Raw genomic sequence first — 16,916 nt, 5'->3', positions numbered from 1 at the left:
ATAAAGTATGCTGATAAAACAACTTGAGCAAAAAATATTAACTTTTCAATTTCCACTTTTAATTTCAAAATAAGATGGAATGGATCACCGTGTGATGCCACCAATTTTTAAATTTTTTTTTTTTTAAACTAACTGTCCCTGATAAGGGAACAGGTGAATATTGCAAGTCCTAGTGGGATCATTTCCCCCAGAAGTTATGAATATGGTGTACTCACGTTGTGGATAATTGTGTTATCCCAAGGTGCACTATGTTGTATACTCCCATATACAAAAAAAAAGCATACGTAGAAATGTGTGTTCTGATGGTTGATACATAGCTTTTAAAATGTAGATATTCACAGATCTCAGTTTTTTTTATTACTCTCTGATAAAAAGTCCACATCAATTAGAAGCTCAACTGACCGTTGTGATGGCTGGAGTCTTCCCACCTTCCTCTCCTTCGGCCCCTTCGGCATCTGCTTCCACCTGGTTGAACTTACCAATCTTTTTCAAACTCTGCAGTGCGGACTTCAAAGTGCCCTTCAGGCTGTTCTCCAGGATCCAGCCTTCACTTTCACATTGAGGGTCTTCCGGATTTGCGATGCTTTCCAGAGAGGTGTGCAGAAGACGCAAGCCAACCATCACGGACATCTGCGCCATGCAATGGAAAAGAGAACATCAGGCAAACCTCTACACCCTCTACACCCTGCTATCAGCAGCCCGGGCTGGTGGCGTGAACAGAATGCCAAGAGCACCAAGCAGATAGAGCTTAAGGGCTGTGGGAATCCTCCAAATGAGAGGAGATCCTGAGCAGCCTTCCCCTGTGGATGGCCAACGGGGATGAGGAGGTGCTGGCAGGAAGAAAATGTCCCTTCCAAAGTAGGAGAGGAGAAAGGTGGAGGTCTGAAATCAGAGAGTGCCATGGGAAGCGTTGATAAGCAATGAGTGGATGCATCAACTTAGGAATTACGTATGTGCCGGAGTGGCCATGTGCACAAGAGGGCTTTCCACGTACCCCGTCACAGGGTAGGCGCCTCCTGAGAGATTTTTTTTGAAACTTCTGCTCCTGTGCACTAGATGTCAATAAAGCTGTTTGTATGTGCAACAACATGCCCTGCCACCATCCACTTAATTTTAACTCAAAATATTTTTACTTCACATTGACCTTAATATGTTTGGCAAGTGTATTAATCTGATCAAGGAGATATTAATGAATCGGCATCTGTGCAGAACAGAGCAGCATTGGGATTTGAGGCATCAACTTGCCTACTTGAAATTCTGGTTTTGTTTTTATATAGGTATGTGCAAATAAAGAAACCAAGGCAGGAGGTGATCTCTCTCTCACTGGTTCCACCTAAAACAAATTTCTATTTCTGATAAAATATTTACCAGTCCCAGCAGCCCTGACTGAGACTGACTCTACTGTATTATGCTGGTGTAAAACCCCTGACACGGGCAACACCCCAGAGAGAACATTTTTAGCCAGTTTCCTGCCTTCTGACACCAGTCAGAACAATCTGACTTCCATCATTGTGGTGCTTATGAAGAAAAGTGATCAATCTGTGAAGTGGGGAAAGAAAGAAAAGGCAGCACCCAGAAGAGCCAGCTTGATGAGGGGGTAGAGCAGGTGGTCAGGATGGGGCAGCAGTAAAACTAGTTTAGTCCTTCGAGTGCTAGGTAAAGGTAAGATCAAGACCACTTATTGTTGTTAATGACCTCATAGGATTTGTTCTGGAAGGGAAGGACAATGCCTCTGTTATCCTAACCAAATTCCCAAGGAGGTGATGACCTGTGGTCTTCCTAGACCCTAATGATTAATGGGGTCGGCATACCTGTGTGCTGCTTACCTGGTGGCTGAGGCCCGCAGAGAGCTGCCCTGGACCTGCAAGGTGCTGCTCTCCATTGAGGCTTTAGAACTAGAGATGGGGGAAGCTTGCAAACTGTCACGCAGGATTGCAGCATCGGGTTAGCTGGGCAGGTTTGAAGTTGGGATTCAGCCACACAGCATGGCCAGTTGCAAAATTCACAGCTGGCTTTTGGGCTCATGGGACTTCTCAAGCATGTGCTTCTATGGACCATTCATTAGCCTATCTACCCTGGTCATCCTGCTTTTGCATGATCAGTGTCTCCAAACTCTTGGGAAACTAAAGGGAAACCATTGGTTACCCTTGAAATTTTCAGATGCTGATGTTTCTCTGCCTTCACTCAAGACCAGAAAGGGAAAAACATTGGTCAAACAAACAAGCTTCATCAAATACTTTCATATCCAAAGGCAAATTTTTATCCTGTTCAACATAGGAACACATGACTCGCAACGCCTTGGTTCTCAAAGAAAGTTCTAATGGCCCTGAATTTGGGAATAGTCTCATTTTGTTGTGGATCTACCCAATACCATGATGACTTAAATCAGTTGAAACGCTGTTCTACAAAGGTCACAAGAAGCGACAAACCACATCACATTAGCCTTGGGATTTAAAGTGTTTGACATCTTCCTTTCAATCTGAGCCCCAGTTTTGCTGCTCTCAGTCACAGGACTAGTGTCTTTCCTATTAATGGCTGTTGCAAGTAAAGATTAATAGGACTGGACACAAAAGATGGCCTCCGCACTGCTCTCTACTTGTGCTACCTCACTGAATGTTAGCAGGAGCCTTTTTTTGTGACTGACTTACTAAGTCCCACTATTTGACAGCAAAATGACCCGTACTCACAGGCTTCCTGGATGGCTCCAAGTCGCTAAATATGGTCACGCTTTAAAAAAGAAGGTGCTTGTGCAGAAGGGAGCAGCTGACCTGCCCTCAGATGAGATTCTGTGACATTTTCTCTCAGTTTAAGACTTCATTTTCTTAAAAATCTTGCTCAGGAAGATTTTGAGTCCCTGGGGTTGAGATTTGCTAAAAGCAGTGCAAAATGTTGAGGCTCTCATCACCTCCACTGACCTGAACCTTCCTTCTCTGCTGGATGAGAAGAGAGTCCAAGAAGTTGAAGACAACTAGCTATCTGGCAAGTTATCTCCTATGCGATAGCATAGAGACTTTGACTATCATTTTTGCTGAAGTAATTTATGTGGTAAATTATTTATCCAGGACCTTTAATTGGGCAGCTTTTCAATAGCCCCATCTCTCCATTTGCAAGTCCTGGCCAGAACACTTAGAGCTGCATGCCATGCACAGATCGTATTATCAGCAAAATTATGGAAGACAGCTGGACGTGTCTGCTGCCTCAAAAAGGTATGTTAATGCCTTCAGCACACATCAGCTTTGTAGAGATACTTTGAGGGACCTAGACAGGCTGGAGAAATAAACTGACAGGAGCCTCATGATGAAGTTCAACGAGGAGAAGTGCAAAGTCCTGCACCAGGGAAGGAACAACCCCATGCACCAGTATAGGCTGGGGGGTGACCAGCTGAAAGCAGCTCAGTAGTAAAGGGCCTGGGGGTCTTGGTGGACACAAAGCTGAACCTGAGCCAGCAATATGCCCTTGCGGCAAAGGCGGCTAATGGTATCCTGGGCTGCATTAGACAAAGCATTGCCAACAGGCTGAGGGAGGTCATCCTTCCCCTCTACTCAGCACTGGTGAGGCCACAAGTTGGGAGCACCAGTTCTGGGCTCCCTAGTCTCCCCATGGACGTACTGGAGAGAGTCCAACGAAGGGCCACTGAGACAATGACGGGACTGGAGCACATCTCCTGTGGCAAAAGGCTGAGAGAAGTGGGACTGTTCAGCCTGGAGAAGAGAAGGCTCAGGGGTGATCTCATCAGTGTGTATGAATACCTGAAGGGAGAGTGCGAAGAAGATGGAGCCAGGCTCTTTTCAGTGGTGCCCAGTGGCAGGACAAGAGGCTGTGGGCACAAACGTAGGAGCTTCTGTTTGAACATCAGGAAACACTTTTTCACTGTGAGGGTGACCGAGCACTGGCACAGGTTGCCCAGAGAAGTGGTGGAGTCTCCTTCTTTGGAGGTATTCAAAAGCCATCTGGACATGGTCCTTTGCAACCAGCTCCATGTGATCCTGCTTGAGCAGGAGGGGTTGGACTAGATGACCTCCAGAGTCCCTTCCAACCTCAACCAGTCTGTGGCCCTGAGTTGCAGACCTGTGCTTAATCACAATCCAGCAGAGAAGGCCTGGGCATCATCCCAGTCTTTCTGAGTGGTGGTTTCCCCTGGCCAATGGACAAACTGTCATGAAAACTTGTCATTTTACAGCAACTTTAAAGTGGCATGAAGAACAAGGCCACAGTGTTTCCCCAGGGCTGGGTATGGCCATCCCCACACCACAGCATGCCCAGCCTCTCCATCTTGCACTGGCAGCGCAAACTGTGTCCTTCAGGAGGGTCCCTGCTCCCCTACTGCCTGTGGGCTGGTTTTGAGGGTTACTGGGAGCTCACTCCTAGTGTTGAACGCATCGGAGGGTTTACTCTCCGGCGCACGATGTGCAGTGCACATCCCGCTCATGGCTCACAGCTCTCCTGGGTTCCCACCCGCTGGCGCTCAGCGCTGGGCTCCCTCTGCAGCACCACACGTGAGATGAATCTCAGGGTCTCGGCCATCGCAGTAGCTGTGACCTATCGAGAGCCACGTGTCTATACAGGTGAGGGACCTGGAGCATCTCAGGAACTGGCTGCTGTCCTCCCTTGCTTTTGAAACGTCCCGTTCAGGGCACCCTTGAACCCTCCATTTCCTCTTTGCTGGCTGAGGCGAAGGCGGCAGCCAGGCTTCCTAGGCTTGCTCTTCTTGACCTTCTGCAGAGAAGCCCATCTGTTTGCCAGGGTTTAGCCTGAGGCGGCTTAGCTAGAGCAGGGTGTGATCTTTTTTTGTCACCCTCATGACCGGTTGTCACTCCCGGGAAGCCTACAGCTTTTCCTAGTAAAAGCAGCATGCGGATAATAATATATTTCCAGCAAATATGACACGCTGCATTTTTTTTCCAATAGAAGTTTTAATACTTCAAAATAGGTTCGTTCTTCCTTACACCTAATATAGAAACATCAGACCTAAACGGCCTTCCCTGAGGTCCCTGTGCCCATTTGGCACGTTAGGTTTTCCTACAGCTCAAAGTAAGGGCCGCACTTGGCGTTTCCCTCCGCGCTGCGTCCCGCATCCCACACCTGAAGACCGCCAGCCCAGGAAGGGCTCCCCGCAGGCCCCCGGCAGGGCTTTGCTGGGGAGGTGCCGCTTTGGCTTGACTTCCCAGCGGGGCCGGCTGCGACGCAAACCGGGCCGCTCCTTTGCTGTGGCACGTTTCCATAACTATGGCCTCAAGTTGTGCCAGGTGAGGTTTAGATTGGATGTTAGGAAAAATTTCTTCACCGAGAGGGTGGTCAGGCATTGGAACAGGCTGCCCAGGGAGGTGGTGGAGTCGCCATCTCTGGAAGTGTTCAAAAAACGTGTGGATGTGGCGCTTCAGGACATGGTTTAGGGGACATGGTGGCGCTGGATTAATGGTTGGACTTGATGATCTTGAAGGTCCTTTCCAACCTTACTGATTCCGTGATTCTGTGATTCTGAGCGAGCTGGCCCGAGGGAAAAACGAGAAGCGCAGAGCCAGCACCCGAACGGCCCCACTGGGTCGCACGCCGGCCAGACGGACATCTTGCCTTGGCCAGGAGTCAGGAGTGCTGCTGCGCTGCTACTCAGTACAAAATTGTTCCCTACCCTGACTGGGATGTAAGGAAAGTGGTTATATATTTCAAGGTAACGTCTGCTTCTTGCTTTGCTTACTCCCTTCACAGTTTGCCTTAAAAGCGGAGGGAGTTTGAGACCCAAATCTGAGCCGTTTATGGTAGAGCATCAGGCAAGTCCTAAGTATCCAGGAGGGCAAATTAATATAACCCAGGACTGCGATATTTCTATAAAGCTTTGCCCTGAGAGACCTCTGATTACCTGGGAAAAAAAAATAAATCTCACCTTTTATTTTAAAAAAGACAAAGGAAAAAAGAGATGATTGATAGTATTTCTCATTATGCCACAGGTTGAAAAGAGTAGCCAGGTGTACTTTGAAGAAATAAAATACTGTATTTTTATCGCTGCTATTAATGTTAATGTGTCACTGTCACGAATCTCCTAGAAGTCCGCAGAGGCATGTTACGGGTTCCTAGTCACAATTTTTTGCAGCTCACATTAGTATTTCTGGGCAATTTTCTCCTGAGTTTTTGAATCTCCTTCTGATTGTCATATACAGACAAAATTCCTCTCTCTTCAAGAACTTTTCATTTGAAATTAGGCTGAGACGCGAGCTTCTCTTTCTTTTCTTACCAGAATAACAGTGCTATGAGGAGGGGTTATTTTTAAAATAGCACAATGTGAAGTAACTTTATGATAGCTTTTCATCCCTCTCAAGTCACAGATTATTTAGGTAGGTGTTTATTTTCTAAAAAGCACGTTCATTCCCAGTGCCTGTAGCAAAATATAATGCACCTTCTTTTAATTTCTGTCTATCCCAATTTTTTTAAAAGCCGGCCGAATCATTTGAAACCGGCGATGCCATTTGCAGCGAGCCATTTCAAGGGTTAGAAGAGGGTCTGCTGCACCCTCCCCGTCCGCCCTCCGCTCCCGCCCTACCGCCGCACCCAGCACCTCAGGCGCCGGCCCTCGTGCCACGGCCAGCCCACCCTCCCGGAGATGGAGTCGTGATCAGGCACCCCGGTGAGAAAACCGGCCGCCGCCCAGAGGCAGAAGGCCGCCTTCTCCTCACGTGGGGTGAAGGGTGCTGTAGCTGCGCGTCGGGTTAGGGTGCCCAGGAACGCCCGCGCTGGGCAGTGCCGGCCGCCGGCGGCGCACACGCGGCGGTTTCAGGAAGCAGAATGAAATAAAAATTAATCCATCCGCTTCACCTAAACCACTTCTGGTGACCGAAAACCTTGGCGGAGCTTGATGAAGGACCTTAAATCAAATGCTGCCCTGAAGCTGGACACTATGCATGGCTCCAGGTCTCGCTTTCATCAGCGCGTGAACTCCTTAATTGCGCTTTCTGTCCTACAAATTACTGCTGCCTCTTTCTGATGTGCTGCTTTGCGGGTTTTTCATTCCCCACTAATGGTGACACACGTAAAAGCGATGCACCTGGACAGCTGAGCCCTCCCATGCTCTTCCCTGCTCAGCACCCTGCGTTTGGCACAGAATCAGTCCTTCTTTCCCCTCTCGCTGTGGAACACTCGAGGCTCTGGCCCCTGGCTCTGAAGGGGGGGGTCTGCAATCTAACCCCCACCCCATGCCCACGCTTCCCAGCTGTGTCTCCAGCCTGGGACCTTTCAGGCCTGATGCAGATGCTCACTATTAGATGTTTTCTTAGCCAAAGAATAGCAGTGGACCATCTTTTTTTTAATTATTTTAAAAATAATTTTTCTTATTTCAAATAGATTTTTAACTGAGAAGTCCACTCTGCCGCTTCGGAGCCGGCGCCTCAGCAAAGCGGGGCTGGGGGGAGAGGGTTACCTCGAAAAGCCAGACGAGGAGGATGACGATGCCCATCGAGCTCATCATGCTGCTGTAGTAGTGCAGGAGGGCTTCCCGGCAGCCGCGGCGCCAGAGGTTGAGCTCCTCCGTTTGGTAGTCGTAGCTGTAGTGAGCCGAGTTGTTGGTGACCTGGTACTGGATGCAGGGTCTCGGGGAGCTGGGGTTGCAGCAGCTGAAGGGGACGCCGTCCACCAAGTACCGTCCGTCCACGTTGCTTTTGATCCGACTACGGGCGAGGGCAGAAGGAAGCATGAATACACACACCCGCGCACACACACGTAGAAAGATACCCTGGCGCAAACTTGCACGAGAAAGGAAAGCAAATGCAACGCAGATTTCCCACCGTGCCTCCTGGCCACGCCATTTCTCTGCATCCTCTGTTTATCCCAGCATTTCCCCCCCTGCCCCCGTGTTTTTCCTCTCTGAAATCCTTTTCTGTGTCAAGGCTACACTGAGTCTATAATTGACTCCTCATGATGGAAACGTGCCCCTCTCGGGGCACTTACTTCTTCAAAGAAATTAATTTTTAAGAAAAGTAAATAATGGCCGAGAGAAATTTCAGGAGGGGCAGTCAGAAAAGAGGGATCACTGCATAGTTAGGGTGGAAGGGACCACTGGAGGTGACCTGAGCTTGGAGAAGGATCCACAACAGCCTTAGGACCCGCCATATCCAGCTAGACCATCGATCCAGCAAACCTAATGGCTTCTCGTTGACGATAATAGCTCCAGGAAGGGGTTATGCATTTATTCTTGGCTTGGGAAGGCAGCCAGTATTTAAAACATTAAACGTGCTTCAGCAACAGGGTGTTGAAAAATTCCTGAAGTCCTTGCAGGAGCTCCCCAACTATTGTTCATTTGAGACTGCGGTTGCTCTCTATAAACAGCCATTTAGTCTGGTGTCTTATGAGATGTTTCGATGAGAGATACTTAGAAGGCAAATAGTTCCACTGGCACTGCAAAAGAAGACTGTAGTAAGAGGACTGCAACGCTAACAAATGTCGTTTCGCTTAGAAAATGACAACATGGAGAATCCCAGCAGTCTAGAAAGGTGAAAAAAAATCTGAGAGTCGCTTTAGGTTTCTATATGGATATTTCAAAGTTGTGTCACAGACAGAAGCGGTTGCAACAGCCTGGTGAAGAAAAATTCCACTTTGCAGTCATGACCCAAATATATCTAAATGCCAAATGCAGTTGAGGCTTTATATCTAGATGTAAAGCGTGCCCTGAGTTGGGTCTAATTCCCATTGGCGTGTAAATTCACCAGTTTCAGAGAGATTGGATCAGGCCTTCACTCTACAAGTAATATAAAGATCACAATGCAGGGGTTGGACGCCCACCTTCCCTGGAATTAAGGAGAACCTTGCTATTGACTTCAAAGGGGAAAGAACATCCCAGCAGGAATGTGAGCAGAGATTGTGCACCACCACGTAGTTCAAACCTTGAATTCACTCATTAATATCCATTTGTGGATTTTTAATGCCCTATTTCCTGCCTCAGTGATGCAAAGAAATTGTGGTGAATCTGGGTCCCAAACAAGACATCTATTAAGGACAATATAACCTTGTTTTCCCTCTGTGCTTTGCCCTTCCACTGCTGCTGGATTAAGTTACGTCTCTCAAATCTCCATATAATGCTGGCAAGGTGAACTACTTATGTTTTCAAGTAGTTATTTATACCCATGGGCATACCTTCACAATGCAAATACTCCCTTATTAAATAGCGAATATATTTGTTACAACCCCGCAGTGCAGTAGGTTAAGCCTGTAACAGTTTTCACTATAAAGTACGAGTTCAGAATTGCAAAAACAACCAGACCTCCCAAGAAGTCAAAACAATGTGTGGAGAGACACGCAAGTGAAATACCGTTTACACCATCAGGCAGGGATCCCAAGAGATACACAAAGCTTTTTTCAAAATTACTTCAGACATTTTTAACACAGGCAGTATATTTAAAAGGCAGATTGCTTCCAGTTTACAAGACCCTCTGTGCAACCACCGAGTATGAACGTTAACAAATGATGTGCCCAAAGAACTCTGAATAATGATCTCTTGCCCCGATGCTTAATTTTTTAAAAGATTGTGGGTATTTACGCTCAATGCTCGTTTTTTTATTTCAAAAGTCCATTTGTTTTCACATTTATTTTTCACTTGCGCTAACTGCGCCTAACCTCATTTTGAGATTACTGCCTCTCTGGGCGCTGACATCAGAGGCATTAAGGTGTTTCTGGTCAACAATCTGTTCTGGTTTGTGTAGAGGAAACTACTGCTGTTTTCATGTGAGGTTTAAAAAAGTTAGGCACAAGTATATATATTGAACATGTTTTTATGCAGGAGAGAACTTAAAATGCATCTGGCTACAAGGGACACAGTGTAAAGCTAGGAACGTCAACGGGTGTTGACGCTCAACATTGTCGCAGCGCTGAAGCTATCCATTGAGTGAATATAAAAATAAAATTCTAAATCTCAAGGATTTAAAACACATGAGTTGTTGGTAAAGTGTTACTGTTTCTGTTTGTTTCCATGAGATTGATTAATTGCCAATATCTAAGTGGAGTTTTAAAAGTGGTATCAACAGTATATATCCAGGGAAGTCTTTTTTTAGGAACTTAGTAAGTCTCATTGAAATCTGCTTTAGGAATAGCAAATTTCCGGTACTTTCCTGTTGAAATGGGTTTATAAGGAGGTAAAAGACAGTAAAAAAATATTATTTTAAGTCTGTTTACATCGCACCGAGTAAGAGTAAGAATTGTATTTCGGTGCTTTGTATTCTGTGTTCTGGATAACTATATAGGAATTTGTCAGGGGAGGAAGCAATCTAGTTGATCGTTTGGGATGCTTATTAAGCGAGAGCAGAGGAAAAGAACATGTCATACGAAATCCCCTCCAGTCAGTGCCTGTTAGCATGTACATTTCTTTAGAATAACACTGATCAAATAACGATACAAACCCTACTACGTCACTTACTCTTTCACTTCTTTGGAGCTGAAGTCCAGGTATCTGTTGCTGATCCACTGAATTTCAAACCAATCTTTGAAGCCATTGTTCCCACAGCATTTGAACTCAATTTGGAGCATGTCAATGGTCTTCTTCATGAAGCATCTTCCAGGGGTGTCTGTGTCCCGGTAGAACTTCATGCCGTTCTTGAGCCCCTGGGCCAGCGTGCTGTCCAGAGAGCCCCGCATGAGAAAGCAAATCAGAGCAACGAAGAAAAGGAGTATGTTAAAGAAGAAACATAGTGCCAGGTAAGGTTTCAGGAAAGGCTTCCACTTGGCAAATTTAGCGGGATCCAGAGAATCGTAACAAATTTTGCCAGCAAAACCATTGAAGGCGCAGGATAATATACCCATCAATATCAAAGAATTGGGCACAAAGTGGCTTTCAGAATTGTCCATCACTTCGCTTCGCTTCCGGAGTTCAACTTTGAGGAACAATCCCATGCTAAAAACAAGGATTCCAGCAAACACAGAAAACCAGTTCATGAGCCATAGTCCCTGCGCTAGTTTTACCCGTTTCTTCTGATTGAATTTGACTTTCAGCACTGCCATCTTCGAAATGCGAGATGTTGGAAGATTTCACAGTCGGGGCCCCTCTTCTTGGCGTAAGCGACTCGAGGAAGAACCATTCAGGCGTTGGAAGAGACCCCGAACGGCATGGTGGGAAGCGAGCCACTGCACGGTCCTTCCATCTTGAGCTCCCCCAGTTAGGATTCAGGCAAGTAAAATATTCAAAGATCCCACCTAGCAATTTCACATTAGTGAGAATAATGGGCAATTAGCACCTACAACTATTTCTGATGGTTCCTTCCAAGCAAAGGAGAAACAGTCTCAAGGTTTCAAATGATTTGATCTGGATCTGCAAGACGTCATTCTAATACCTTTAATCATTTGATCCAATTTGGAGAAATGTCTGTCAACAGATGAGTGGAAATAATCCCTCATTTTACTATTTAGTAGATTTGTGCTTTCTTATGATAGGCTGCTGGGCAGGATGTGAAAACCCAGAGACAGAAAAAGATCTTTGTTGCCAGAAGAATACGGATCCCTTGAAGAAAAAGGAAGAGGGCTCCGAGATTGAAAAAGGCTGCTTGAATACAAAAATATACTTCCCCTACATGATCCTGATTTATTCATATCTACAGCCAAAACCACCTTTCTAGTCCTTATCCCTCTGTGTTGACCCGAGATGACATCCCGTGGCTTATGTATTCTGGAAGCAGATAAGCGGGTAGTTTACAGTGACCTAAAAAACCTAAGCTTGGCATTTTCTATTTACTTCCAGGGCTTTTACCATCTCCGAGCCTTTGCAGGAGGGAAGGAGAAAGGAAAAGTCCAGAGAAACTCAATAAATAAACCCCAGCCTGAAATCTAGAGATGCTTTTATGAAAAGCGAGCTGACGTGAGCAGCTTACTGGATAATCACCAGGCTGGGGAGGGGAGGAGGGCTGCCCAAGGAGACCCGCCAGCTTACACCAGGGAGGAATTTGACCCAGCGGCTGGGGAGGGACCCTCAGGCCGTCACCACCAGCCAGCGCAAGGGAGGCACCCCGGGGTCCTCGGCGTCTGCCGAGGTACCTGCAGCCTGGCCCCGCTTTCACGGGCAGAAAAGGAGGGATGCAACCCCTCCTCCGGTGGTGGCCTTCCTCCTTATGCCGCACGGCTGCTTCCAGCAAGCACAGCCACTGGGCTTTTGCTCTTTCCAGTGCTTTGGGAGTTTTACCCACTTTGAAATATCATCTCCTGATAGAAGTTCAGAGCTATTGGGAAAGTCCTGTGCTGGCTCACCACCTGCCACCGGAACGCAGAATTAACCTCGGGCAACCTCCAGCCATGCAAAATTAACCTGCAGGTGTGTGAGGGCGTGGGTGCTAATGCTGCCGGTGAGAAAGGAGAGGGACCAGGAGGCTCTGCCCCAACCTGCCCCAACCCAACCCATCTCAACCCAACCCAACTCATCCCAACCCAACCCATGGCCTGATTGCCCTGGGGGCATCATATAGTGGCTGCCAGCAGCATGGTGCACCAGTCCCGAGGGAAGGGTGAAGGGACCTGCCCAGGAGGAAGGCGAGTGTGAAAAAGAAGAATAATCAAAAAAAAAAAAAAAAAAAAAAAAAAAGCCATGAAAAGTAGCATTTTGGTAGCCTGCTGCTGTGGGTGCCGCTCAGTTACTGTCTGGGACCCTGGGATGCCGGAGGCCCCTTCAGTAAGGACAAAGGCTGTCAAGCTGCTACTTTTTCCGGTGCTAATGGGAGGTTTTTTTTTGGCTATGGACCTTTCCTGGGCACTATCGCAGTGACCTGGAGAGCAGCCGGTACCTGGGGCTTTCCTAAAGCAGGCCCGGCTGTTTGCTTTGCCGCCGTCCTTGCAGGCGAAGGGCGAGCGTGTACGGGAGGGAGGAAGGCAGTTCTCCACCAGGGGCTATGCTCTCCGCTTGCCACGAAGCGGATGGAAAGTGCCGTTTCTTGGGAGAGCCTGTTAAGTATTTTTGTGCAATGAGCCATAGCACTGAAATAACACCTCTCCTGCTTCCTTGGCAAAACGTCGCATAACCGTGCGGCGCACGTTAACTACGTTTCCCTGATTCTTCCAGAGCTCAGCTGGGAAAAATGAGGTATTTTGGAGGGTGTATTTATCTGATAGCCTGAAGTCAATTCTAGACAAAAGGACCTGAAACTATTTCTTTTCTTGTCAGTCATGACACAGTGAGTGAAAAAGAATTTTCTATCAATCAGGGCTGCAAATCATGGGGATATATGGTGAAACGTGTTCTGCAGTGCAATTAGTAAGACCAGAAATAGCAAACCTGCCCGCTGCAGATGTAGGCCTGGTGCTGCTCTCGACATGGGGCAGCTTCTATTCAGGAGCACAGATGAGAGTCTGAATACCTGCCAGCTTAATAATTTAACATTCAGATGTCCACGATAAATGTGAGGCAGCAAAACCATGTCCCTGTATACACTAGGGTGTTTCCTGTCTATTCAGGAATAAAAATAGTGAAATAGAACAGGCAGCATATGCTTCAGGGCTCACTGATCCCTCCAAATTTACTGTCTTACTCCTCCCCTTAAACAAAGGTATCAGGAGAGGTCCTAATAAATCATTCCTAAATAGTTAATGTTTTCTGGGAGATGATCAAGTGATTCACCTGATGCTCAGGAAGGTGACACTCGGGTACTAATTAGACCTTTCAAATACTTCAGGTGATACCTCTAAAGTCCTCACAGAGAGCAATCAACACAACCAAAACAATGCAGATTTGGAAATCTGCTGTTTATTTAAGTAGCAGCGATAGTTCAATGCCAGCTGGGGACATAGAGTGGCACAAACTAACCTCCTATCAAGTTAACTCACTGTGCCTGGAAGCTTTAAAGGGGTTTGGTGACAGTAAATCATATGCTGCTTCCTTCAAAAAACGATGTTAACGCTGTTAAAAGCGGGGAGTTAAGGCTTCCAGCTTATCCCAGGCACAGAGCTGGCAAGCTTCGGCCCAAGCCGATCAGCTGAGGGCTGTCTCAAGCAGAGCATCCTACAGAAGAGGAAGGTTATGGGGGATCAGCAAGAAGTGTTTTGGGGGTGGACAGCACAAAAAAAGAAAACCGGTTTTGCCTGGCATCTGCTTTTCTTATGAATCTTTATCTTGGCTGGGATTTGCATTTAATTGGGCAGGCTTACTACCGCTTCTACCGCTGATCAAAAACAGCAAAACCGATTCATAGCAGACAAAAGCTAGTTGTGGCAAGGATGTTTTGAGTCTCCTCAGAGGATGCATCTTAACTCAAATGTATAATTTATATGCCGTTTTGGAGAAAAAAAAAAGTAGAATAAAAGATTCAAATTATTACTGATCTGCTAGAACTCACCATGAATGTGTTCAAATTCAAAATATTGTTTAAAAACTGTAATTTCTATGGATAACAATACAATATTGATACCTTTCCAAGAGGCTACGTCTGCTAACCCAAATAAAAGCCTCAAACTTACCAGTTAATGCTAGGAGGGAGGATAAAGTTGGTTTTAATGCAGACATTAAAAATACGGTATTTGCTATACAGTCTGCTGCCCAGTCCTGGATCAACTGTGCTTCTTCCATCTGCAGTAATATGAGATAAAAAAGGCAAAATACCTTTAGATATGTATAGCCTATGTGCCTAAACTATGGAAAATGCTCTTAGTCGGTAAAAAAAAAAATAAATATACTGGCCCAGTCTTTCTTTCACACTGCTCTGTGATATAAGTGGCTTTCTTGGGTTCTTTTTTCTTTTCTTGCCTTAGAAGTGGCTAGGTTTCATTGCAAGGATGAAGATATCTGGTTTTGCCTATGATAAGAAGCTATTGGTAGAGGTAAGAGGGGTTTTTATACACCGTGGTTTATGGTTTGGCTTGTGTGGTGTGTACAGGGACGCTCCTACGGAACAACGTGATAAAATGGCTGTAGCACATTGTTTGATTAACAGCTGGAGGAAAGGTCTGATTTACGACATTTTTTTCCCTCCTATTTACACGAGTAACTAATATTTTTGCGGCATGTGAGGTGACTGCAGGTCCTGGGGCTGGAACCAGAGGCAAGTAGCTAAATTCACTGCTTGGGTGGTTGTATACCCTGGGAAGGGCGATCTCCCCCGCCAGACCCCACGGCTCCTAAACTACGCCAAGGCACACTGGGGGTTTTAGTGTGGTTTTGCTCTGGGTAGTTCCCAGCATTTCGGCCATCCCTTATCCACAATGTGGGTAATGTGTTCAGAAAACACAGTTTTTCTTTGACCCCCAAGATGCTCATTATGAGTATTTATTTGTATTACTGTGATGCCTAGAGTGTAGCGTGCGCCACTGAAAGAATGAGTTACAAAGCAATGTTTGTACTTGCAGAAACAGGAAAGAAATATGTTGGGAATTGAAGGAAGCTTACAGTAGTCATTACTGCTGGAAAACATGTCAGCACAACAGATGGATCCTCAAGTCAGTCAGGTAAAGCAGATCACGACGTGAATGAAAATGCTGAAATTCCGCAAGCTGCACAGATTATTTTTTTTTCCTTGCTATTTGTATCTTTGCTTGTATGTGATGAAATTGGCTTTTTAGTACAGTAGAGCCTATGAGCTCTCTTGTGCAGATGTTGTGGTTTAATCCCAGATGGCAGCTAAGCCCCACGCAGCCGCTCGCTCACTCCCCCCGGGTGGGACAGCGGAGGGAATCGAAAGGCTGAAAGTGAGAAAACTCGTGGGTTGAGATAAAGACAGTTTAACAGGTAAAGCAAAAGCCGCGCACACAAACAAAGCAAAACAAGGAATTCATTCACCAATTCCCACCGGCAGGCAGGCATTCAGCCATCTCCAGGGAAGCAGGGCTCCATCACGCATAACGGTTACTTGGGAAGACAGACACCGTAACTCCAAATGTCCCCTCCCTTTCCTCCCTCTTCCCCCAGCTTTATATGCTCAGCATGATGCCATATGGAATGGGATACCCCTTTGGCTGGTCATGGTCAGCTGTCCTGGCCACGTCCCCTCCCAACGTCTTGTGCACCCCTGGCCTGCTCACTGGTGGGGTGGGGTGAGAAGCAGAAGAGGCCCTGACGCTGTGCAAGCACTGCTCAGCAATAACATCTCTGTATTACCAACACTGTTTTCAGCACAAATCCAAAACACAGCCCCATACCACACTCATGAAGAAAATCAACTCTACCCCAGCCAAAAGCAGCACAGCATGTCCGATGGCCGTAACAAGAAGGCTGCGCAGAAAAAAAGGCCACAGTCACAACGAGTGGGGAGAGCCTGATGGAAAGTAGGAGGTAAGGGGGCAGAGCTGAGCAGCAAAAGGATGATGCATAAAGGAAGTAAAGAAATGTGCTTGTCCACGTACAGTTCTCAAATCCAGCAAGTCTGCTCGCAGATCCCACTCTTATATGCTGGGAGAAATCCACTTGGAAAGACAGAAGTAGGATGTATATGAAGGGTGGGGAGGGGGGGGGGGAAGGATTGTATGTATTCACAAAAATTTCTTCCACTAAAGAATTTTTAAGTATTATGTAAGACCTGAAGCAATTCCAGGTAAAGCCACTGAGATTTGATCCTTGTCTACATATAGCTATTGCTTAAGTAGGAAGAAACTTTACAAAAAACAAACCAACTAAACAATTAAAAAAGAAAATCCAAGCCCTCGAGATTATAATGCATAAAAGTGTGCAGGAAATTGTCTTAGGCACATGGTTTTTACCTGTTTTTTCACACAAATATTTTGTTAGAGCCCACACCAGAATCCATTTAAATGAATCAGGGCTGGATAAAGAAAGGATGCAAATAACTTCACTGTTGTTCCTGGTATTCAGAGAAAAGGGTGCAGAGGGAAATGCCTGGACTCCAACGGGAACCGAGGGGGTCAGCCCCTCTTGGGACAGACCTCAGGTGAGATGGTGGTCTCACTGGAAGCAACAGCAAAGCTCTCAGCGGCTTCTCTGGAGGCAGGCTTTGGTCTGCGCTCCCTCTCACAGCCTC

At 46.5% G+C, this 16,916-nt stretch overlaps 1 protein-coding gene across 1 annotated transcript; it reads right to left on the bottom strand.

The window, feature by feature from the left end:
* Nucleotides 1–313: 313 nt before the first annotated feature.
* On the bottom strand, nucleotides 314–10,974 carry PRPH2 (peripherin 2; the record flags this gene model as incomplete). The annotated part of the gene is made up of 3 exons (XM_081997291.1): nucleotides 314–630; nucleotides 7,409–7,655; nucleotides 10,394–10,974. 3 exons carry the CDS (start codon nucleotides 10,972–10,974, stop codon nucleotides 394–396), a joined length of 1,065 nt encoding a protein of 354 aa, XP_081853417.1. The 3' UTR covers nucleotides 314–393.
* Nucleotides 10,975–16,916: the final 5,942 nt, after the last annotated feature.

Source organism: Phaethon aethereus (assembly GCF_964289735.1).
Source record: "Phaethon aethereus genome assembly, chromosome: 3".
NCBI lineage: Eukaryota > Metazoa > Chordata > Aves > Phaethontiformes > Phaethontidae > Phaethon > Phaethon aethereus.
Note: the sequence above shows the minus strand (reverse complement) of the source record. Positions and strands in the feature narration are given on the sequence as shown.